Source organism: Diabrotica undecimpunctata, chromosome 1, assembly GCF_040954645.1.
Source record: "Diabrotica undecimpunctata isolate CICGRU chromosome 1, icDiaUnde3, whole genome shotgun sequence".
NCBI classification, from domain to species: domain Eukaryota; kingdom Metazoa; phylum Arthropoda; class Insecta; order Coleoptera; family Chrysomelidae; genus Diabrotica; species Diabrotica undecimpunctata.
This window is the reverse complement of record NC_092803.1, coordinates 111,952,041-111,976,500: the sequence shown is the minus strand read 5'-3', so window position 1 is coordinate 111,976,500 and position 24,460 is coordinate 111,952,041. Positions and strand designations below refer to the sequence as shown.

At 32.9% G+C, this 24,460-nt stretch overlaps 1 protein-coding gene across 3 annotated transcripts in view; it reads right to left on the bottom strand.

The window, feature by feature from the left end:
• LOC140452573 (monocarboxylate transporter 14) overlaps positions 1–24,460 on the bottom strand; it is a 194,535-nt gene that overhangs the window by 146,336 nt on the left and 23,739 nt on the right. The window contains exon 1 of one of the 3 annotated variants that reach the window (XM_072546902.1): positions 11,415–11,785. The exons of 1 other annotated variant lie outside the window; for it this stretch is intronic. In XM_072546902.1, the coding sequence (XP_072403003.1) occupies positions 11,415–11,459 (45 nt within the window). In that variant the 5' untranslated portion in view covers positions 11,460–11,785. Of the gene's footprint in view, positions 1–187; positions 361–11,414; positions 11,786–24,460 lie in introns of those variants that run through there. One more of the 3 variants, XM_072546909.1, reaches the window with a different exon arrangement.

The window sequence follows — 24,460 nt, the reverse complement described above, 5'->3', positions numbered from 1 at the left end:
ATTTACTATCTTTGACTGGAAATTGTGATTAATTTAACTAAAATTAAGGTTAATTCCCATTAAATATAGTAAATAACATCATATGTTAGTGTGATGTTTTTGATTACCATTATAGATTTAAATTCAAAATTATAAATGAATGGAAAACTTTATTCAACGTCCAGTACCATAAGTTATTTGATGTTACCTATTTTTAGTTCATGTTTTCAAGATATGCTTTTAAAATTGTTTTATATGCTTAAGCTGTATTCCTAATATAAAGTGGTATCTTCTAAATTGATAATGTACTCAATCAATCATTGTTTATACTTGGAAATTTTGAATCGAAAATTTTAAGATTCTTCAGCCTTGGCATTGACATAATTACTGACATTTAGAATTAGCCATGTGATTCGCGGCATATTTTAGCAATTTGCATGCATATGCTTGTGAAATGGCTGTTTGTTTGCTACAAACATGTCAAAATCTTACAGATTTACTTAAATAACAAGGTTTGAAAACTTTGATAATCTTTTATATCTAAAATACTTCTGAAGTATAATAAAATAAATTTACGTCAATTACGTCATGTTAGAAGAAAATAATGATCTGTCTTAAACAGTTGACCAATTTTATTAATCGTAATGGATTACAGTTTATTGACGAGACGATTAATTTGGACTGCTTCGAACTTGTCACAAGAGTTTTCAACAATCATACTCCTATTATCTATGGAATTTTAAATATTTATAGGGATTTAAATTTAAGTAATTAAGAAATAAGGTTCTGAAACTGTTTTCTTGTAGCATGTTTAAGTTAAATATTGAGTTTATATTAGAGATTAAGCCACAATTGATTGTAATTTTAAATAAATAAACACAATATTTAATTAAGAAATGAGTAAAACAATAATAAATATGTATTGTTGCTAATAATGACTCTGAAATTAAATATTTATCATATTTAGGTACTGAGTTCATATTTCAGAGAGAAGTTTGTAAGATTATTCTGTGATTGTACGCTGTACGTAAGTAGAAAAATATACTTTCCCAAATTATAAAAAAGCCAAAATGTATAAAGAAACATGTGATAAACAAAGTTTGCAAAATTCTAAGAATTCCGTTGCATAGCATAAGTTTTCGTTTTCAAGTTTACACAAACATGAATTTTGCAATGTTGAAAGTTGAATATAAAAGCAAGCAAATTCGCTAAACAATTTTAAAAAAGATAGAAATATTGCAGTTTAGTACCAAACCAAAACAATATTTGCCTAGGCTAAGTATACCTACCTGTAAGTAGTAAATTAATACTTTTTTTTGTAATACTCCAGAAAATGCCGGTGAACCTCTAAAAATCATACGAACAAGCTGAATTTTGCGGAGCATATTAATTTTTGTACCCCAAAAAAGATACAAGAAAGTTTACCACTTTCCTCCCGGGCTTTCCCCTAAACCCCCCCCCCCGCAGGGGGGTAAAAACGCAAAAAAATCAATTTACCCAGAATCTGTACAACGTAAAAAAAAGTTTCAAATGAAAAATGTAGCTGAGATAATTTTAAATAAAAATGTTTAGTACAAAAAGTATTTTTTGTGTAGAATGAACCGTTCTCTTAGAAACAACGCTTGAAGCGAACGTCGATTTTGCATGTGAGTTACTTGCACGAAATCAATGTTCAATAAAATTTGTATCAGCTCGACGGTAAAAAATCGATATCTTTTAATTCAAGTGGCATATCGACAAAAATTAAGATGCGTTTAAAAGCTTTCGTATGCAGTTTTTGTATTTTACCGCAAATAAACTCAGATTTTATACAGGTGTTAAATAAATAAACGTGGCGCGATTTTTGCCATTTTTATGATTCTCACGAGATCAATACAATCTATCCCTTTCATTGACTGGTCACTATGAAGTTTCGATTACAAGAGCCTAACCTTTAAAACCTATAGCATGAACTTTTAGTTTTGAGTTTTGGCAACAAAGGTAAAGCATTTGAAATATGCTTAAAAAACGTTGGATTGAAACTTTTACACGACAAACGATCTAAAACATTTAAAAATTTTTTTCAATTACACTAGTTCGTTTCTCAAAAGAACAAAACTTTTGCAATAAACTACACCCAAAACCGTCTTCTTAAATGCATTTCCCATGACGTGTGATTGTTTATAATGTAAAACATTAAATTCTGCATTTTTTATTCATATTTCAAATGCTTCATATTTGTTACCACAACTCAAAATTGAATTTCATGACATAGGTTTTAACGATTGATCTCGAAAAATGGAAATTTTACTATAACTGGTCAATGAAAGTGATCAATTTTATTGATCTCACGAGAATCGTAAAAAATGGCAAAAATCGCGCCACGTTAATTTATTTAACACCTTTATAAAAACTGAGTTTATTTTCGGCAAAATACAAAAACTGCATACGAAAGCTGAACTCTTTACCTTTAAAACGCATCTTAATTTTTGTCGATAGGACACTTAAATCAAAAGATATCGAATTTTTACCGTCGAGCTGATACAAATTGTATTGAACATTGATTTCGCGCAAGTAACTGACATGCAAAATCGACGGTCGCTTCAAGCGTTGTTTCTAAGAGAACGGTTCATTCTATACAAAAAATGGTTATGAATAATTTTGAATAAAATTATCTCAGCTACATTTTTTATTTGAAACATTTTTTTTCTACTGCGTACAGATTCTTGGTAAATCGATTTTTTGTATTTTTACCCTCCTGTGAGGGGGGTTTTAAGGGGGAAGCCCGGATTTAATAGTAGTAAGCTTTTGGCATCTTTTTTGGGGTCCCAAAATTAATATTCTCTGCAAAATTCAGCTTGTTAATATGGTTCTTAGGGGTCAAAGCTCTGACGACTGGACTATACTTAAGTGTAGATATCTAAGTAAATTCTTTCTTGCGTGCGAAGAGATCTGTACTCCAATCGGAAATTGAGTGGAAACTTTAGAATTTATTTAATTAGAAAAATGAGGAATTCCGAATTTACATAAATTTCAAAGACAATAATCTCTACCAAATAAAAATAAAGTGGACACGATTGTAAACTCCATTCACCCCTTTTGGAAGATCCAATTTAATTCTTTTAACAACAAATTAGAAACAAAATGTTAGGATATATTTTATAAAAACTTCTGGGGATATTAGAGCATAAGATACTCCGCAAAATCTTTGGAGCTATAAACGATCAAGGGCAGTGGCGCAAAAGATATAATTTCGAATTATACCAACCCTTTAATAAACCAGACGTCGTAATTAAAACACAGTGACTTAAATCGGCTGTACACATAATATGAATGCCTGACAATATGATTGCTAAAAAGCTAACGACATGTACGCCTATGGGAAGAAGAAGCAGGGGCCGACCGTGAATTAGGTGGTTAGATGGAGTTGAGACCGACTTAGTGATACTAGAGATCAGAAGAAATTGTTGCCAGACACCGAACAGAGGATTGTCGAGCCAAAGATGATGATAATGTTTTATAAATAAAATTTTTCTTATCCTTTTTTGTACTTGTGTACCAAACTTCAATATTTCTGTAGAATTAGTAAATAGGTATAGGAAGATATTGCCTATATCAAGAATTCACCAATGGATAAATTTCCTATTTATTGATATTATGCTCTTCTTTGCCAATCAGTACACAACAATTATTATATATCTATATGACGGACTGTACTTTGTCTTGGTTCTACGAAAGCGAAAAATAAACATCCGCGACAGAAAAAAAAATGAAGTAATTAATGCACAACAAAGAAGATCGTACTTTCAATTTGATGTATGTCTAGCCATAAATATTGAGATCAAATTTGTGAGTTACAACTTAACTAACATTGAATTGTATTTTTAAATGAATTACATAGAAATACATGAGAAGAAAACAAAACATTTGAAAGTCGGCAAAGGAACAGGAAAATGAAATAATTATCTTACATGGAAAAAATAAAAACAACGGCAACTTTCAGCTATTTAGAATTGACTATGAAAAAATAAACTACAAACAACAGAACACTCAGCACGATCACAAAATTAAATGTAAGTACCCAATAGGGCGGATTACGGACTACGGACTAGTCAACATACGAATCCACAAAGGAATATGTACTACAAATTAATAAAATTTAGAAGCAAGTAATGAATTGAACCTAAAAATACTAGAAAAAAAAATTGGAACTATTATCGGACCAAACATAACTACGGAAGGTGAAAGATGAACAACAAGAAGCATACAAATAGAAGAAGCATTAAATGGTGAAAACATTGCTAAACAAAAAAATTTAACGATTAGAATGGATAGAACATATCCATTCAAGGGAATTATAAACTGGGCCCCAATATGCGACAAAGAAGGAGATGGAGGGACAATGTAAAATTAATGGGAATATCGGACTGAACAACAAAATGTAGGGCTAGAATAGTGAGTAATAAAATTAGTACCATGCCTAAGATACATCCAAAACTAGAAAAAAAAAGAGTCCACCTCATTAACAATATCAAAAAGACAGTATGCAGTCTAGAGTTTTATCTTAAAAGGTTTTATTATAAATTTACAAGACTGTCAGTCTTTGATAAGAATTATACTGAAATGAACAACAAAATCTGGAAGCAAAAGATTTGGACATATCCAGAAATAGTACTAAAACGTTGTATTCGGTCAAAAAAGAGTAAGGTAAAACTATCTATTAACGGCCTATACAAATTTGTGATGTAAATCCGGCCTATTAAAAAACTGAAATTCTTTTGTGAATACGTTTAAGTTGGTTAAACTTAATACTATGGCGCGTGTGTATCCTAGCGAGAAATTTATTAGGCCGTTTTGGTGTGTATAAATGGTAGGGTGACATGTTCGAGCTTTTGTTTTAGTCAGTTCAATTGATTTAAGCGACGCAATCAGTTCGTACCAAAAATGTACTATCAAATTCTGTCCCATACTTTTTTTTTCAATAAAAGCAAAAAAGGAATTTTACATCTATGAAAGTCAAGTCGTGTAACGCGCCTCAGACTCGGACATACTAGGTTAACACATGATTACTTAATTAAAAAGTGCGAACCGCCGCGATGTGAAACGTGTAATACGACACTAACAATAATGCACCTACTATGTGAATGTCCCCTCTACAATCAACAACGAAGCAATAACAAGATACCAGGAACACTTATAGAAGCTCTAGGTGCAGACTGTAACTTTAACAATACTCTGAATTTCTTGAAAGACATTAATAAGTACCACAATATTTAATAAACCAAATTGTATTGAAGTAATTGTACCTAATGTAATCCACTAATTTTTCGCTAATGGCCATTTGGTCGATGCGATTTTCTAAATAAAAAAAAAAAAGTCAAGTCGTTATTTCTAATGGTAGAAAATGAAAAAATCTGGAATTTGTAAAAAAATATATATTTTTTTGTAATTTACCTAAGTTAAAATAATAGTCTGGCAATTTAATAATTGCAAAAAAACATTAAAATAATTTTATTTTATTCTGGGCGCTATTAGATTTTATTATATTTCGCATGTACTCTAATTACGACCTAATTCAAATTTAGTCTGATATGGTATCTACCAAAAATTTCTTACATTTGATTTTTTTCTAGAATCATGGTCAAAACTAAAAAGCCTAAACCAATGCAAAGAAAAAAATATTCACAAGAGTTACTGGATCGTAAATGACTTGAGAAGTGGCATGTCTGACTATAAAACATCCAAGGCATACCAAAAAGTACATTGAAAGATAAAAGAATGCAAAATTACGTGCACAAAAATATTGGAAGACAACCAGTTATAACTAGTGAAGAAGAAAAACTAATTGTAAAATGGATATTTTTTTGGCTGACGCGGGTTTTCTTGTGACATGCGATCAAGTTATTAACACTTTATAATTAACTATATTATATTGCTATTTTATAGCAATCTGACAGCTAGTCGTTCCTCCGTTACAGAGGAAATTATAACAATTGGTTCAAGGAAGTACCTATATGATTATTTCAGTCAAAATTGCATCACAAATGTGTTGGAAGATCCAACCCGAATATTCAACTGAATAGAAGAAGAAAAAGAACGTCTGACCATATTAGCAACAATATTCGCTAGTAGAGATCTTCCACCACCAATGGTTTTGTTTCCCTATACAAGGCTACCAAAACATTTAGTTTAAACTATGCCATTAGGTTGGGGTATCGGATACAATGAAAGTGGATGGATGAATACAGAAACGTTTTATGAGTATGTCACAAACTGTTTTAATAAATGGTTGAACGAAAAAACATTAAGCGACCTGTCGTGTTATTGTTGGATGAACATGTTAGCCATATGTCTTTGGCATTGAGCGAGTTTTGTCGTAAAAATTTTGTCGGAATTGTCTTGGTAATTATTGTCCCAAATTCCACACATATCATGCAGCTGCTTGATGTTGCTATATTCTGATCTGCCAAAGCTACATGGCGCAAACAGTTCATGGTTTCAAAACAAAAACCAATAACGAAAAAGTTAAGCGCACTGATTTTGCCCCATTAGTCAAAGGATGGTTTGATTCTACTCTTAAGATTGAAACAATAAAAAAATCTTTTAAATTTACTGGACTGTTACCATATAATGTGGACAACGTGTCATTTCAAAAACTAGTGAAAAGAAGAAATAACATGCAACCAGAAAATAAAACAGAAACTCAGGACAATTTTAAGAATCAATTTGAAGATAAACTGTCTCCGCAGACAATTAAAGCATTTAGATCTAATACAACTTCATTGTGGCAAGTAGATTCACAATATCACAAACTGTATGAATTCTGGAAAATAACATGCGCGACTAAAAAATTTGATAATCACAATTCAATTCCACTTCATATGCAGTCAAAGAATGCTTCCACTTTCCAATAAATCATATAATGACATATCAGACCAGCTTATTGATGAAAGTGACAAATTGGGCAATTCATCATTTGTGAACAATTTTCCCGATAACGAAAATTTCACTATCTTGGATTTAGATGAGGAAAACATATTAAATATTTACAAAAGTTTCAATGTGACGGAAGAGACTCGCAACGTGAAAATTTTGAAAATTGAACATTTGAATCTTATAAAAACACCTGGCATGTAGAAGATGCAGTTAGCAATAACGAAAACATCCCGGGTAAATAAATTCATCTATTTTATTCTGAGAATATATATGGTAAACGATCATCTCCTGCTAAAAGTTACCCATCAACTTCCAACAATTAAAAAAAATACAATTTGGAAGCTACTAGAGAAAACATTGATGATACAAATTCGGACTTGAAAGAAAATGACGTTCCTTCCTCAACTCCAGATTTTGAAAAAAGGTTTAATACCTCACCTCTTAAGGAGAACTTACCATCAAAAATATCTACAGTAGAGCTGACACAAAATCAATCTCCCATAAATTCCGCTGAATCCTATTTTGTCACTGCTCCAAAATTTCCAACGCCATTTAAAAATGCATTTTATTTCCCCAGAAAAATATTTTAAACGTCCAAACGAAAGGCTACAAAAAAATTTAAACCTATAGAAGCGATTGCTGATGATTTCATGGAGTACCAGAGAAGAGTAGAAGCTGAAAAAAAATTAAAAGGAAGGAAGGAAAAAACAAAAGCTCGAAGAAAAAGAAAAAATGCACCTAAAATCACGAAGAAAAATGCAGAATCTGATAGCAAGAAAACAGAAAAAATTAAAATGTCGAAAGCTGTCAAATTAAAACTAAACATCGAGAATGAAGAAAAACAAAGAGGAGAGAAAGATAACACATAAAAATAAAAATGAAATTTCAAACAAAAATGTTGGTTCTGATAGAAAAACATGTGAAAGAACTAGAAAATCGATTTCTACGCCAACAAGATAACAATTCTATGGATTTAGAGGTGGGCGACTACGAAGTAGGTGACTACGTCATTGTAGTTTATGAGGAGAAACATTTTCAAGGAGTAGTAGACAAAATAACAGAAGATAAATTCAAAATCAAAGCTATGGAAAAAATAGGATATTATTGGAGATGTCCAGAGACAGATGATATTGTTTGGTATGATCCAGAGGAAATTGTTTGTTTAATTGCCCTACCTCAATCAATTAATAAAAGGGATCTTTTTTCTGTACCTGAGATAAATAACATTTAATTTAGGTTCAAAATGTATTACCGAATGAACATCGTATTTTATTTAGTTTTTCTATAAAAAAATGATGTTTTTATGCTTCTGTATTTTTTATATCTACTTTGAAAATATTAAAATACATATTTACAAAAAATTGTGTGTACAGACTAAAACAAAAAAAGGGATAATTCTTTTAATATAGAGGCCGGAATTAGATCACCATTAGGCCTGAATTACCACTAATTTTTCAACATAGGCCGGAATTAAAGTTGTTTGCATTTTAGTGTAAACATTTTTTTTTGGCGAAGAAACAACACATTTTTCTTTTTTTTTTATTAATTACTTATTTTGATAAAGAAAACATCACGCTAAATATACTTTAAATCCATTTTCTCTATTATTTCTTTTCCTTAATAGTTAGGTACGTCTAAAGTCAAATATTCCGTAACTGGGCGGTTATTAGGTTGGTTTACCTTAATATGAAAATATCCGATTTCTATCTCACTTAAAACACATCATCATCATCATTTTGGCTTTACAACCCTGTGTGGGTCCTAGCCTCCCCAAGAATTTTTCTCCAGTCGTCCCTATCCATCGCCTTCCTCCGCCAAGCACGTATTTCCATATTTCTCATGTCTTCATCGATGTTATCTAGGAATCTTGTTCTGGGTCTTCCTCTTCTTCTTTGACCAATAGGTCTATCAAGGAGCGTTTTTCTAGCTGGGTCGGTTTGCTCCATCCGCATAACATGGCCTACCCACCTTAGACGTCCTATCTTTATGTGTTTTACGATATCTGGTTCCTGGTATATCCTATAGAGTTCGAAGTTGTATCGTCTTCTCCAGACACCATTTTCATTTACCGCTCCATAGATGCGCCTTAGTATTTTTCTTTCGAAACATCCTAACATGTTTTCATTACTTTTTGTTAAAGTCCAGGTTTCTGAACCATATGTTAGGACTGGGCGTATTATTGTTTTGTAGAGTTTTACTTTTGTATTTCTTGATATAACTGTAGATTTAAAAAGGAGATTAAGCCCAAAATAGCATCTATTAGCCGTGCAAATTCTGCGGTTTATCTCTGCGGTAGTGTCATTTTCAGTATTGACGAGCGTTCCCAGGTATACAAATTCGTTAACTGCTTCGATGACGTCATTTTCTATAACAAGTGGCCGTAGTGTTTGTGGTTGCGTACCTATTTTCATGTATTTTGTTTTGTTGGTGTTTATTATTAAACCCATTTTTGTAGCCGCTTCCTTTAATGCTACGTACGCCTCTCGTGCTGCGTTTTCCGTTCTCCCAACAATATTGATATCATCAGCATATGCTAAGATTTGCACAGATTTGTTATATATTGAACCGGTAGTTGTGATTTGTGACGTACGTATTACTTTTTCCAAAGCTAGATTGAATAGTATACAGGAGAGTGGGTCTCCCTGACGTAGCCCGTTATTTGTTTTAAAAGGTTCAGAGAGTTCCCCCTGGATTCGTACTTTGCATTCAACTTTTTCAAGGGTTAGTTTGGTTAAACTTACCAACTGATTTGGTACTCCTAGGTCTATCATTGCTCTAAACAATTCTCTTCTATTTACAGAGTCGTAGGCTGCCTTGTAGTCTATAAATATGTGGTGCGTGTCTACACCGTATTCCAGTGTTTTCTCTAGAATTTGTCTTAGGGTTGAAATCTGATGAATTGTTGATTTACCACCTCTGAAACCAGCCTGGTATTGTCCTATTATTCGCTCTGCATATGGTGCCATACGATGGCATAGTATATTGGAGAATATTTTATACGCTGCATTTAGGAGCGTAATTCCTCGATAGTTAGAGCATTCAAAGATATCACCCTTTTTGTGTATGGTGCAAAGTATTCCAATATTCCAATCATTGGGAAGGGACTTCTGTATCCATATTTCTTTTATAAGCTGCTGTAGGGCTATTATGATATCGTGGCCACCTTCTTTATATAATTCCGCTGGGAGATTATCTATTCCGGGTGATTTGTTTCTGGCTAGTTTGTTTACAGCGTCTTTAACTTCCAGGATCGTTGGTGGATCCTCCTCCCTCTCGTCTGCTCCGCTTACCTCGCAGCTTTCGTCTTCCGGGTTTTCTTCTTCCTCTATATTAAGTATCACTTAAAACACAATAAAACAAAAAAGAGTTACATTTATCCAATATAAAAAAATAGCCAAACTTTAATGTAGATATCCATTACCCAGTGGTTATTTACTTTATACTATGTCACAAGCTACAGCTGATTGTTAAAGAAAATATTAAAAGCAAACGCTGAGTTAGTAGATGACAGATGTGATGATCAAGGTACAACAATAGATACCGGTCTGATTTTTTATAATTATCGTCAATCTCGATCGATGAAGCATTAAAAAAGAAGACGACCAGTTTTATATGGCAGAGATAGAATTGAATGGAAAGAAGCAAACAGAATCAAATGATTGCAAGTGGATTTTTTTACGCTGTTATCAATGCGAAAATATTTTTAAAAAAGTCGACTTATTTTAGGAATGTATAGAATAAAAAAGATTAAAGTACAGCGAGAAATATTTCAATCATCCAGACTAAGCGATCTATTGTCTTATTAAAATTACTTAGATAGTAAAAAAATCATGATACGTTATATTATACAACAATAAACTTTTAACCCTTTGCACTCGTAATCATGCTTTCAAAATTTAATAAATACCTAACTGGAATTTTTTTTTCATGTTCTATCAAGATGAATTTTTTTAATTCAAATAAATATAATATTTTTCTTGATTCATAATATTTGTTTATTCTCCACACTAAACGATCAGGTGAACAAAACTTTCCTTCGCACAAAAAGGTAAATACTTTTAAAATTAACAATATAATTTACTATTCGCTAATGATTCATCTACACAAAAATTAAAATTAATTTCTATGTACGCATCTATGCAATAATTTTTATGGTTCTACGTACATATTTCCTGCATCTTTGTGGGGGTGTTCAAACAGTCAGTCATTTAACATCTGTATATTTTGGCTCTAGCTAATAAGCAAATTTGGTGTCTGTTCAAAAAATATTAGTTACAACACATTATTGTTCAAAACAGCTGATGACCTTGCGAAAAGCCCAGTGTCAAATTTAAAAACCTATTTGAATTCAAAATCGAAAAATTCGTATCTATTTTTTTTTAACGATGTCATTATTACTTATTGTTAGATTAATACTGTCAAAAAGATTTTATTGTTGAAGAGCGATTATCTTTGTTTTTGCTACATACATAATACGTTAGTTTCTACAGTCATATTTTTAAAAATAGTTCCATTCTTACCCTATTAATTTTTCTATTGTTTGTCCTGGTTTCCGCGGAACTCATTTTCCACGATTATTTTGAAAATTTCAAAAAATAAAACTATTTTTGAACTCAAACGCGCGCCGATCGAGCAAACGTCTCGCACTTGTGATTCCACAACAAAATATCCACAAAGAACGCAATGACGTCACGCACCTATTCCTTAGGGGTCCCTTTCAAAGGGCTGCGAACACAGAAAAATGCCCGAACAATTATCAATCCGCCCATGATATCGCGAAATAATACTCGATACGTCGAGGCAATTTTACGCCTCGGAAATTATTCGCTGGTACTGTGACTGCTCACTCTACTCGCCTTGAAGTTGTAAATATAAATTCATTAGATAGGTGACGTCACTTGTGGACGAGTATGTGCGTTCGAGAGTCGATCAAATTGTCGCCGAGTATGATATCGCTATTACAATCAGTGGCGGCAAACTAGAGATTACTACAATTTTGAAATTAAAGTTCATTTTTTAAACGCTAAGCATGTACTTACGTTTGCATATATAGTAGAATTCATTGATAAATGTACATTTCATATTAAGTCCCTTAAGTCTATACAATTTAATATTTTATAGATTATAAGATTAATAGGACATAATCATCACTGTTATGTCGCGTCCCCACAATTTTTTTAACATCAGTTTATATGGTGATCTTAATGTTTTGAAAGGTTTTTAGATTTATTTTATTATTTCCCTTCTTTTTGTGCATAGTGCATATGCTTAGCTGCGTGTAGATGTTTCAGTTGCTGTCTTAATATGTACTTAATTTATTTTAAGGTTTTCTTCCTCTTAGTCTGAAAATGGACTCAGTATTCGCAACTTTACATCAGTTTCTTATGTTTCTAAGCCATCACCATTAATGACATTACAACTCAGTATAAACGCCAAAGCCTTCTTTAGAACAATCGACCATTGTCTCATTCTCTAATAACTCGAATAAATATTATAACATCTTCGAAGTTGTCTTACTCTAGTTAGTTGTTTCAACGGTCTTCTTCGGTAGAAATCTTTTCTAACTGTCGTGTCTTCCTATTGCTTGATTGCATGTGTTTATTAATCTGGGACGTACTATCCTCGTTTTATATCGTTCAGCTCGTCTAACACGTCTTCATTGGCAACTTGGTCTAGCAACGATATTTTAACTGCTCCCCCCCCCCTAAAATTTATATCTCATATTCTTATATTTATATAATTATGTATATACTTCCATTGTATGTATATACGTCCATTCACGATGATAAGTTTGTTCTTGCAACTACCATATTTTTTCATTCTTGCTAGTACTATAAAATCAATACAAAAATACAAAAATGGTCACCTTGAATATAACATAGGAAATGAATTTACGGTATTTAAATGTACAACGGTTGAATGTAAAGACCATTAGGTATATTCTGAAATTGCCTCCCTATGAAAAGAGGGTTTCGCAAATGTTTTGTTGTATATACAGACTAAACCAGTTTAAAATCTTTAGAAAATTAACCATATGCTTAGTCAATACATCGTGTTATCGGAATGTAAACTCTTAGTTATGCTTAAAAAACTACCTTCTTTTTCAACGTATTTGAATTAGTTTTCTGTATGAATGAAAAGAATAAAACATATATTAAGCAATTTTTCTTTCCTTCTTCCCCATATATTACTAGATAGCCGCCCGTTCATAATTCGATTCAAAATTTCGTCCTTGATCAGAATGTAACTCTAAAGAAACTTCATCACATGTGTTATGAATGCTTCTGTTACTGTAGCTGCTTCTTGCTAGAAAGGAATGCAATTTGAAGCCATTATTTTGAACAATAATGCATTAAGATTATTAAGTACTGATTTCCACTCACTGTCACCAGAAGTGGATAGAGAATATCCACTGCAAAGATATTGTGCCATTTTACCACGACTTCTTGTTCTAGGGCCTTTTCTATCATTACATAAATCACATTTCTTACACCAATCCTCTACATTTCGACGACAATTGATCCAGTAAAATCTGTCTCGAACTCTGGCCAGTGTTCTTTTCCTAGAGAACCAAAATGTCCTCCAGAAAGGTTGCTATGAAGTTCTTGTATCACACTTTTAATGTGTGATTTTGGGAGCACCACTTGTTGAACTGTATATACTTTCCCACTTCCGATATAACAGACCATTGGAAAGATACAAAAATTTTCATTGATACCAGTATGCCTTTATAGCTCCACTGTATTTGGTTATTTCCTCCTAAATAGGTCTTAATCCATTTCTAAGCCATTCTCGTATAATTTTTAAGTCATTATCTTTCTTTCGACTCTTTTTAAGGTTTTCCATGGTAGTCTGATCATTGATATCTTTCCTGTATAACTGTGGTTATCTGGACATTTACTTCTTCGGCTACGTTCTCTTTATCTTTAAGTCTTTTACAGTACTGGCATTTTCGTTCTAAACAGGGTCGAATAGAAAGAATATCGGCATTGTTATAGAGACGCTCCTATACTAGACATGTTTTCCAGGTAAGTCGTCTTAAACCCATCTCCATCGGACGTTCAAACGTAGCTGGAGCATTAAAAAGACCAAATGGTAGAACCTGAAATCTGTAGAGACCACTGCCAATTGAAAAAGGTGTTTTGTCTTTATCATGAGGATGTGCTTCTACTTGTCAGTAGCCGCTTTTTAGATCTAGGGTAGAAAACCATTCAGCACCTAGTAAAGTGTTTAGTGTATCATCTCTTCGTGGCAATGGATAACTGTCTATTTGTGTGACTTGGTTTAATCTTCTGTAGTCTACATAAAAGCGATCTTTCTTAGTTACTAAGACTACTGGTGAACACCATGGGCCTGAAGTTTCTTCGATGGCATCTTAAATATTCTAGAACTTTAATATTTCTTCTTTTTCGTAAAGGGGCTTCTTCTATGTGGGATAAATCTTACGAAACTTTCGTGAGATCGATTCCTTAGAGACCTATCTCTACTAGTATTTCTAATAGGACTATGTGACGGGCTGCTGGATGTCGATCTAGGCGACCTTCTGACCTCATTCTTGGATTCTTATTTTCTTGCTTGGGATCGGCTTCTGCAATTGGTTTGTAAATGTCCGACTCTACCACAATTAAAATATTTTCTGTTTTCATTTCGAGTTTTTTTGTTGAAGATTTTGCAATATGATTAACATTTGGGATAAAATAGGTTCTTGGTTATTTGTGGTTGGGATTTCTTCATTTTCTCGAAATACTATTTCTATTAATTTTGGGCGAGATCTGGAAATTCTTTTCACCGCTTCATATTTCTGGGCTAAGATTAGTGCTTCATTTAGCGTTTGGTGATGCTGCAATCGAAAAGCTTGTTCAACATGTCAACATCCTCTAGTCAATTTATGAATGCCTGTATACCAATTTGTTTCCTGTTTTGTGATCTTTCTTAGTTACTAAGACTACTGGTGAACACCATGGGCCTAAAGTTTCTTCGATGACTTTTTGAATATTCTAGAATTTTAATATTTGTTCTTTTTCGTCAAGGGACTTCTTCTATGCGGAATAATTCTTACGGAACTTTCGCAACAGTATTATAAGAACTAATGAAAGGAAAAGCACAAATATTCAAATAATATCAATACAAAAATGGAAAAAGTACTACGAGGAATTACTAGCATAAAATGTGGATGAATTTTTGACTCAATCACTAATAAATAGTTTTGTTCAAAACATTTTTTATTTGAAATATTTTTTCTACGGCGTATAAATTCTTAATAAATCGATTTTTTTCTGCATTTCTAAGAAGCCAACCAGTAAGCGTGATAAACTATTTTGCATATTTTTGGAGTCCTAAAAATGAAGTTCTCAGCAAAATTCAGTTTGTTCGTATGATTTTTAGAGATTCAATGGCATTTTCGTTTCTGAAGACTAGAGTATATATAAAAAGAGTAAGTATATTTAAGTTAGTTTAATAACTTATGCAAATTCATGTACATGTACTAAAAATAAATAAATCTTAACTTACTCTAAATCCTCCTCAGAACGGATTAACTGTATATCAAAATAAATAAACGGGCAATAAAAAAATTAGCAAAGTTTTTTAGCAATGTATATAAAGAGAATTCACCTATTCACCTTTATTCATAATTAAACTTAAAGGACTGTACAAAGAAAATATAAATAGTATTAAATAACATATATTTTATATAGTCCAAATTAAATGCAATGTAAATCTATTGAATATAAAAATTAAATGTGACATAAGTCACATTAAATATAATATGGACTCTGCTGCTTCTACGGCGATAAATCGACATGCTATGCTATCCAATCAAGGAGTTCTGCATGGGAGCCAGCAAACGAAAATGGATCTTACACCTACTGAAATAAATCAATATTAAGTGTAGAATGATCAACAACTACAAGGTAATGTTCATATTTATCAACCTTTAACCGCAGCATATTCTCAAACAATGCAACAACCCCTATACTATAATCTACCTCCAACCACACAAAACCCAACTAAAGCTTAAAAAGTTGTCAAAAATCCAAATAAAAGACATCAAACCAGCCTAGACAAAAAGTTGTAAAACAGTCAAAAATCAACAACTAATAAATTTGAGGTTCTAAGCAAAGAAACCTAGGAATCAAAGAAATCAGAGAAAGAACAAACCTCCACCAATATTTATTTAAAGAGTAAAAAATATAACTAGACGAGCTACTAAATCTAAAAGCCAAAAATAGGTATGAACTGAAAGTTTTAAATTTTGACAAAGTAAAAATTCAACCCAAAACGACTGAAAGTTATACAATAATCACAACAGCGTTAATGAAGAAAAAAAAACGAAGTTTCATACCTATCAGATCAAGAATGGCCGCAATTTCAGGGTCGTACTTAAAAATTTACATCACTCGATTGACAAAATTTATTTAAAAAAGACTTGGAAGAATTTGGTCATATGGTTAGAAACATTTGGAATATTAAACATGCTAAAACCAAAGCCCAGCTTCCGATGTTCTTTATTGACCTAAAACCTGCTGAAAACAGCAAAGGAATATACAAAATAGATTACTTAATGAACCATAAGGTCAAAATCGAACCGCCTTTCCAAAAAAGGAGATTCCCCAGTGCTCAAGATGCCAGTGTTATGGACATACGAAAGCATACTGCCAACTAAGACCACGGTGCGTAAAATGCACCAGCGATCACGTAATAAAACAATGTACTACAAGGATGAATCCGCCGATGTCAAATGTGTCCTTTGTGAGGGAAACCACTTCGCAAACTATAAAGGTTGTAGCGTCTACAAAGAATTGCAAAAGAAATAATTTCCCGCACTTAGAGCTAAGCAAAGCTTGCAAGCCACTCACTCAGTCTCTGCACACCCTGTACAACCTGGCATCGCTAGTAACAAGAATGTTCATGAAATACAGAGTACGAATATGATCCAAACAGAAACCACAAACGACATGAAGGAACTAAAAGGCATGTTAAAAACACTAATGGAACAAATGGGCACTATGCTAAACTTACTCACAACTGTTATCACCCAAATCTCAAAATAAATAAGTTCATGAAAATCGCCATTTGCAACGCCAAAGGACTAGCATAATATGCCCATGTGGTCAAGACTTTTATAATAAATTACAATATTGACATAATGTCAATATCTGAAACTCATTTTACAAATCGAAGTAACATTAAAATTCCATAGTACATGGAGAAACTAGAATAATAGTTAGGTCATCAATAAGGCATCACAAAAAAAATGAATTTCGTAAAACTATATCCAAGCAACTAGCGTTAGCATAGATAACTGGAACGGTCCACTGACTATTAGTGCCATTTACAGTCCACCACGGCACACAACAAATAAACAGCAATATCAAGAGCTTTTCAACACACTCGGAAATAGGTTTCTTGTAGGAGGCGACTACAATGCTAAATACATTTACTGGGTTCTAGATTAATAAATCCGAAAGGCAGACAACTGTATATAGCAATGAATAGTAATAATCTCAGACATAATATATCAACAGGTAAACCTACATACTGGCCAACCGATCCCAACAGAACTCCAGACTAGGTCGATTTTTGTGTCACTAAGAGAATTCCACCCAAACTTCGAACAATACAATCTTGTTTTGAATTGTCATCCGACCACTCTCCTATCATGGTTACGGTATCCATAGAAATTCTTGGGAAGGAACATCCACCATTTCTAGGTAATAAATTCACGAATTGGAAAAATTCCCTACCAAACAAGTTCACCAGACTTAAACCTTAAAAAGTCTCCTATATACGACCTGATTACCGCTAAAATCCTCTAGGAACTCTCCAAAAAAGGAATTCTGTACTTGACACAGATATTCAATGCAATCCTTAGAACGGGCTACTATCCCATTCCATGAAAAGTGGCACAAATTATTGCAATATTTGCAGGTAAACCTACATAAGACATTAAATCATATATACCTATTAGCCTAATGCCGATGATATCAAAGGTTTTAGAAAAACTACTGTTGGATAGGTTACAACCAATTCTTGCATAACGCCATCTAATACCTAACCAACATTTTGGATTCAGACAACAACATGCCACCACTGAGCAAATACATATGGTCTGTAATTTTATTCATGAAGCTCTAGAAGAAAAGAAATATTGTTATACAACTATTGAGATACACCGACGTATCAAGTCACCTAGGATTCGATAACACGGAAAGAGTCCCACCAGAGCTCAATCCTTTTGATATCGTAGGTATTTGGAATGGATGAATTGTCCCCTTAGAGGGAGTGTGAGTCGTATAATTAAATCTGGATAATTTTCAATCAACATAATTGAAAAGATAAAAATAGAGAAAACTCTAACTATTCCTATTTACACAATCGAGTTAAATACCGATCCAATCATTATCTTTTAAATACACTCAATAAGTTGTTCATGCCACTTATATAACGCAAATTGTTAAGTGCCTGATTGCCTATGAAGATTGTGTAATAAAAATAGTGTTAGTTTTATTATAAACGAGTTTTTGGAAAGGCTATAAAATATCCAAGGCAAATCTCTATTTTTACAATTCATAAACATCTTTATAACCCTATCGTGACATCAATGTCTCATAATAAAGTTGATTAATATATTATTGTGTTTGTATAAATTTGATATACACAATATCATTGTATACTTAGACGTGCAAAATAAAACAGGCTCTGAATTATTTTTTTACCGAGGCGTTGTGAATGCTATTTTAAATATTTTGAAAAATATTTCCCCTTAATAGATTTCTCTTATTCTTTTTAGTTTTTATCATTTTTCAGGAATTGTTAATTGGATATTGTTATTGGTTAATCTTTCCGACATCGTTCCATTTTTTTTTTGGTCTTTTGTCACCGTGCATATTTCAACATTGTAGCGCCAATGATTACAATAATGTTCAGCTTGGTCAAGTTATTTTTCTCCTATCAAATTATTATTAAGAAGACTGTTTTATTATCAGAATTTTTAAAATTATTTCTTCTATTGTTTCTTACTATTAGCAGTTGTTGAAAACATTGGTTTGTGTGTTTTCTAAATCATTACCAACATTCGTTACCTGTATCCTATACTACACAATTATATTTTGTTTCATCGACACTCTGTGGTTTTTCTAATGCATTCTAATTATTGATAATAATTGAAATTATTATTTTAATTGCATTTGGGCCGACATTAATAATTTTGTTGCTTTAGAGACTGCCGGATTGATGACGTAGATTTTATTGACATTTGTCAGTTTCACTTTCCAAACAAACCTTGTTTAGTGTGGATAATTTGTATTTTTCGGTATTTTTTCATTTTTTTACAGAATCTTTAAGATTTTTGTAATATCTAAGTATTCTAATAGTTACTACAACAATTTTACAAGGTTGTGTAAATAATAAAGCATGTTGTTTTATAAAAATAGCAATAAAATGCATGTATCAATAAAGTAAGGTTAGAATTTCTTTAATTTAATCTTTTAAACTATATTTCATAGAAATATAACACCGAATTATGATGGTATTATCGTAAAAACACTATACTTAAAAGAAAAAGCAGCAGAGGAAACAAAATGTTTTCAAAACTTTATAGAAATTAAAGTCTTGAGATTGGGCATTTCAACTTTCGTTTGGAAAGTAATAATAACAATATGGCCGCCGTGACGTCACACTCCGGCTGTCCATTATATTTGTGACCATCCACTAGAAATGGGCGCGTGAGTAGTTTTCTATTCCCGTTCACAGTTACTTAATTTCACTTACGGCCGTAAGTACATAAATTGAGCCCGCTCATGAAACACGACTACGTGATTCACGAGCCACGTCATATAAAATTTCGCGATAGTTTTTGCAGTTATGTCGACTTATTTACTAAAGTTGATGAAATAATTGCTTTTTTCCATTCATTGGGCTGTTGCTTTCGATTTAAATATTTACTAAATATATGTCAGAATTTCAGAGATTTAAAAGTTTTATTGGTACATTTCTCAATCCTGGTGCTATTTTTTGATCTGATGAAGGGCTTTAGTTATGACTGCTGAGTCTATTAGTACTCGTTGCTCACTTTGTGTTACGTTGGTTGATTGGCTTTCATAGTCATTTAGGAATTCTGTACTATTTTCTTTTAAGAGGTTTATCTAATAGGATTGAAATTTCTCTTTAATTGGAATCAGGTTCATTCCTGTAGTGTCTGTATTGTTTCCGCATTCCCTTAATAATCTTCAATGCTTTATTTCCCCCTATATTACCAGCTTCTAAGTTGATTTCTTGGAATCTCTCTTCCCAATACTTATTTTTTGCTCTTTTTATCTCTTACTATCCTGTATCTTTTGTGTACTTAGCCATTTTTCATAAGCGGTTTTATTTTCACCTACAAAGTTTCCTAAGTCTTCATTCAACGATGCTGTGTCATTTTTTTTATCTTGTAGAGAGTATTTTTACCCCAAGAGCTTCATTTTTTCGCTGCCTGTATAGGTACATGTGTTAGATTTTCACATATTGCATAAGATTATTGTCTTAAGGCGCGTTTTCACGGGTCGATCTGGATTGAACGATTTAGGTCGATTATGAAATCGAAAGCAAATTGAGTATGTAAACCATAAATCGACTTGGCCGTTCGGCCTTCGGCGGAGTGAGTCGATTCGACGGAAGTAGAAAGACTGTCTACTTTTGATGGGCGATTGTCGCCGAATCGATGACAAACGACTGAAATCGAATGTGTAAACATCTCGTCGAACGAAAACAACGTGCAGAAAGCCGAGTAGAGTACTTCTAACGTGTATGCAGTTGTTGTTTTTAGTGCGATAAGCTGTAATTTTGGGAAAAAATGAGTGAAAATGGTAAGATGCAGACATGGCAAGATTTTTGGATGCTTAATAAAACTATGATGTATTATGGAATCCACAAACTGAGCTTTATAGCAATCTACAAGCGGGGCGAGCAGCATTGAAAGCAATTCTACAACATATGAATAAACCGAATATGTCTGAAAATTACTTGAAAAATAAAATAAAAAATATTACAACAACATACAAATTGCGCAACAAATTAATTGCACACCTACAATAATAATTTCAAGTGATGCCGTTTTATACCACAATTAATTCAACATTTGTCGCCTATCGTGTAAACCTTTTTGCTTTCCACACAGATCGAATTATGGTCGAACGATCCAAATCGTTCAACCTAGATCGACCCGTGAAAACGCGCCTTTATTCTATTTAATTTCGTGGCTAATCTCATTTAGTATAGAAATTTTGTTGAGACATTTATCAAACTGTCGATGTTATATTTGATGGTATTCATTGGGGTTCGGTTTTCGTCAGCCGATCCTTTATCCTATATAGCGTTTTTAAGGGAAATAAGTTTTAACTTTCTTCTTCAAGTGCCATATCAGAATTATCCGACGCTTCTCGATTTTCTGCCACATGGAATAATTGTCCTGCATTTGATGTCTGACTCCATTCACGTATGTTTTTTAACCAAGAAACCTGTTTTGCTTCTACACCTTTACGGCCTTCTATTTTGCCTTTAAGTATCAGTTGTAGTATTCTATATCGATTTCCCCTCACTATAAGTCCCAGATAAGACATTTTCCGATTTTTATTGACCCTCTTTAGTACTTCCTTATTAGTTTTTCTTGATGTCCAAGGTATCTTCAGCATCTGTCTATGAATCCAACACTTTAGCTACTTTTAGCTTCTTTTCACCACTAAGAAATGATCCATACCATATTCTGGGGTGCGCATTTAGTAATATATCTGAAAATTACAAATGACTCTTCTGTCTAACAACTAGATCACGATAACATCGAGAAAAGCTGGAAATAACTCAAAAATAACATAATTAACGCAGCAACAGAATCACTTGGAGAGAGGAAATTAACAAACACTACCATATCAAAAAAAAATCTCATGGTTTAGAGAGGAAGTGAAGACAAAATGTGAACATGATGGAACAGATGGAACTTCTCTAAACAGATGGAACATGACTTCTACGAAGAACAAAAAGAAATATGGAGAATGATCAGAGGACAAAGAAAAGAGATGAACAAACTAATAAAAACGAAACACATTCAGAAGGAAACATGGGTAGACTATTTTTAATCCCTATTTGCTAAAGGTGACGATAATGAACCACCAACACCAGAGGTGAGGACCAACAAAGAAATAAATATTGAGAAGGAAGATGTAAAGGAAGCATTAAGGAAATTAAAGAATAGACAATTACCAGGAGAGGACAGAATACCGAACGAACTCCTAAAGTACGGAGGACAAGATCTGAATAAACAACTATTAAAGCTAATCCAAAAAATAATGGAACAAAACAAAATTCCTCAATAATGGAGATCAAGCATCCTAATACCTCTCTTGAAAAAGACAAAACCAATCAGACCCAGAAAATTACAGAGGAATTAAATTATTAAGCAATAAAATTAACAACCAAAGTGATAACAAATAAACTGAATGAAATTATAATACTAGCAGAAGAACAACAAGGTTTCAGGTTGGGAAGATCATGCACCGACGCTATATTTATAATGAGGCAAGTGCAAGAGAAATCATAAGAATACAACAAACCGGCATATCTATGTTGGGAATAATCCAAACGATCAAAAATATTTACCAAAACAATACAATAAAAGTAAAAGTGGAAAAAGAACTGGACCCTATTGAAGCTGGCAATGGAATAAGACTGGGAGATTTCCTGAGTCCTCTATTGTTCAACCTGATTATGGATGAAATAATAAAAAAGTAATAGTATAAAAGGATACCAAATGGGAGAAAAACCACTTAAAATAATCTGCTATGCAGACGACGCAATACTACATTGTTACTAAATCCATAGTTACAACAGCAAATTTACTAAGATGTAAATTGGAGCTGAAAGGTCAGATAATAGAACACGTGATGGAGTTTAAATATCTAGGCATCAGATTATCTAGCTACGGAAAGCTCGAAACTGAAGTCGAAGATCAAGTGAATAGAGCAAACAGAACCGCGGGCTGACTTAATGAAACGATATGGAGAAATAAAAATATTGGGAAAGAAATGAAAGGCAGAATTTACAAAACAGTCATCAGACCAATAATGACATAAGCGGCAGAAACACGACTTGACACAGAAAAGACAAAAAGGATGTTAAAAATAGCAGAGATGAAAACACTTGAAAATATTGATGGCAAGATACTATGGGACAGAGCTAGAAGTACAGATATACGACGTAGATGCAAGGTAGAAAACATTAGGAGCTGGGTAGGAAATAGATGAGTAGAATGGAACGATCATATAAAACGAATGGCAACAAATAGAGTAGTAAAGACGGCAAGAGACGGTTCCCCAATACGAAGACGATCATTAGGAAGACCACGAAAAAGATGCAACGACAACTTACTGGAGGCACATTGAAAAAAGGACAGAGTCATGTGTACGTAAAAAGATAAAAAAAAGTAGAAGTTTAACAACTATATCATCGATTATAGATTTTAAGTTTCGAGTGGATTGTGTCCACGTGTACGTATGAATGTCTCTATGTCGAAACCATCCACTTAAAATTTTCAGCGTCTATTGTTCACATAGGTTGATGATCCTTTCCCCATGGTTTTAACTTCCTACTACTGGGTCATTTGCCTTGGATCCTGTTCTGCCATTTAAGTCACCAATCAGAAGTACTTACCTCCTTTCCGTTGCCAACATTTTCCAAAGTTCTCTCTCTCTCTTCGATCTTGACCCCCCGGAGGAAGTGTGATCATCGTAATGTCGTGTATTGTCCGTCTCCAGAGATCTCTGTCTCTGGTCATTTCTTTTGACTCATGCACAGATCTCTTGCATATACCTGTAATTTGTTCGATCTATCTTGTTGGGACTGGTCATCTTCGACCTTCTACTTCTCCTTGGATAATTCTTTTCATGTTTCTGTGCCTACTGTCATAACATGTCCAAAGTATTTTAATTGTTAGAGATGGACTTTGCTGGATAGCCGTTTGCTGACTTTTAACTCATTTAGAATTGAATTATTTGTCCTGTGGTCGGTCCACGGAATTCGTAACATTCTTCTGCAACAGAACATTTCAGTGGCATCTACATTTATTTTTTATAGAAGTTTTACTAGTCTATTCCTCTTGCTTCCGTGTCTCTTGATAATAAAGTCCCAGGCTTGGGACTGGAATAGCATCTAATAAGTTAGTTTACGAATTTAAGAGTTAGTTTCAGTTAATATCTAAGAGTTTAATAGAAAAATGGAAGATGAAAAATGACAGATGAAAAGAAAAGCAAAATTTTAGTACAAGTATACAAAAAATAAGTGTTCAACAAATTGTAAGGCCATAAAACTTCTTAGTCATACCATAGAAGACAGGTTAATAACAGATGTAATTTTATAAAAATATAAAAGCAAACAGTTTAAGGTATTCATTAATCTTGGGAAAGCATATGATAGAGTACCTCAAGAGGTTTTGTGGTGGTCACTGAATAAGAAAGGAGTTCCCATTGAGGATACTAATAAATTACTATTGGTTGTGGATTAAATAACATGAAAATTTTTTCATTTAATCTAAGCT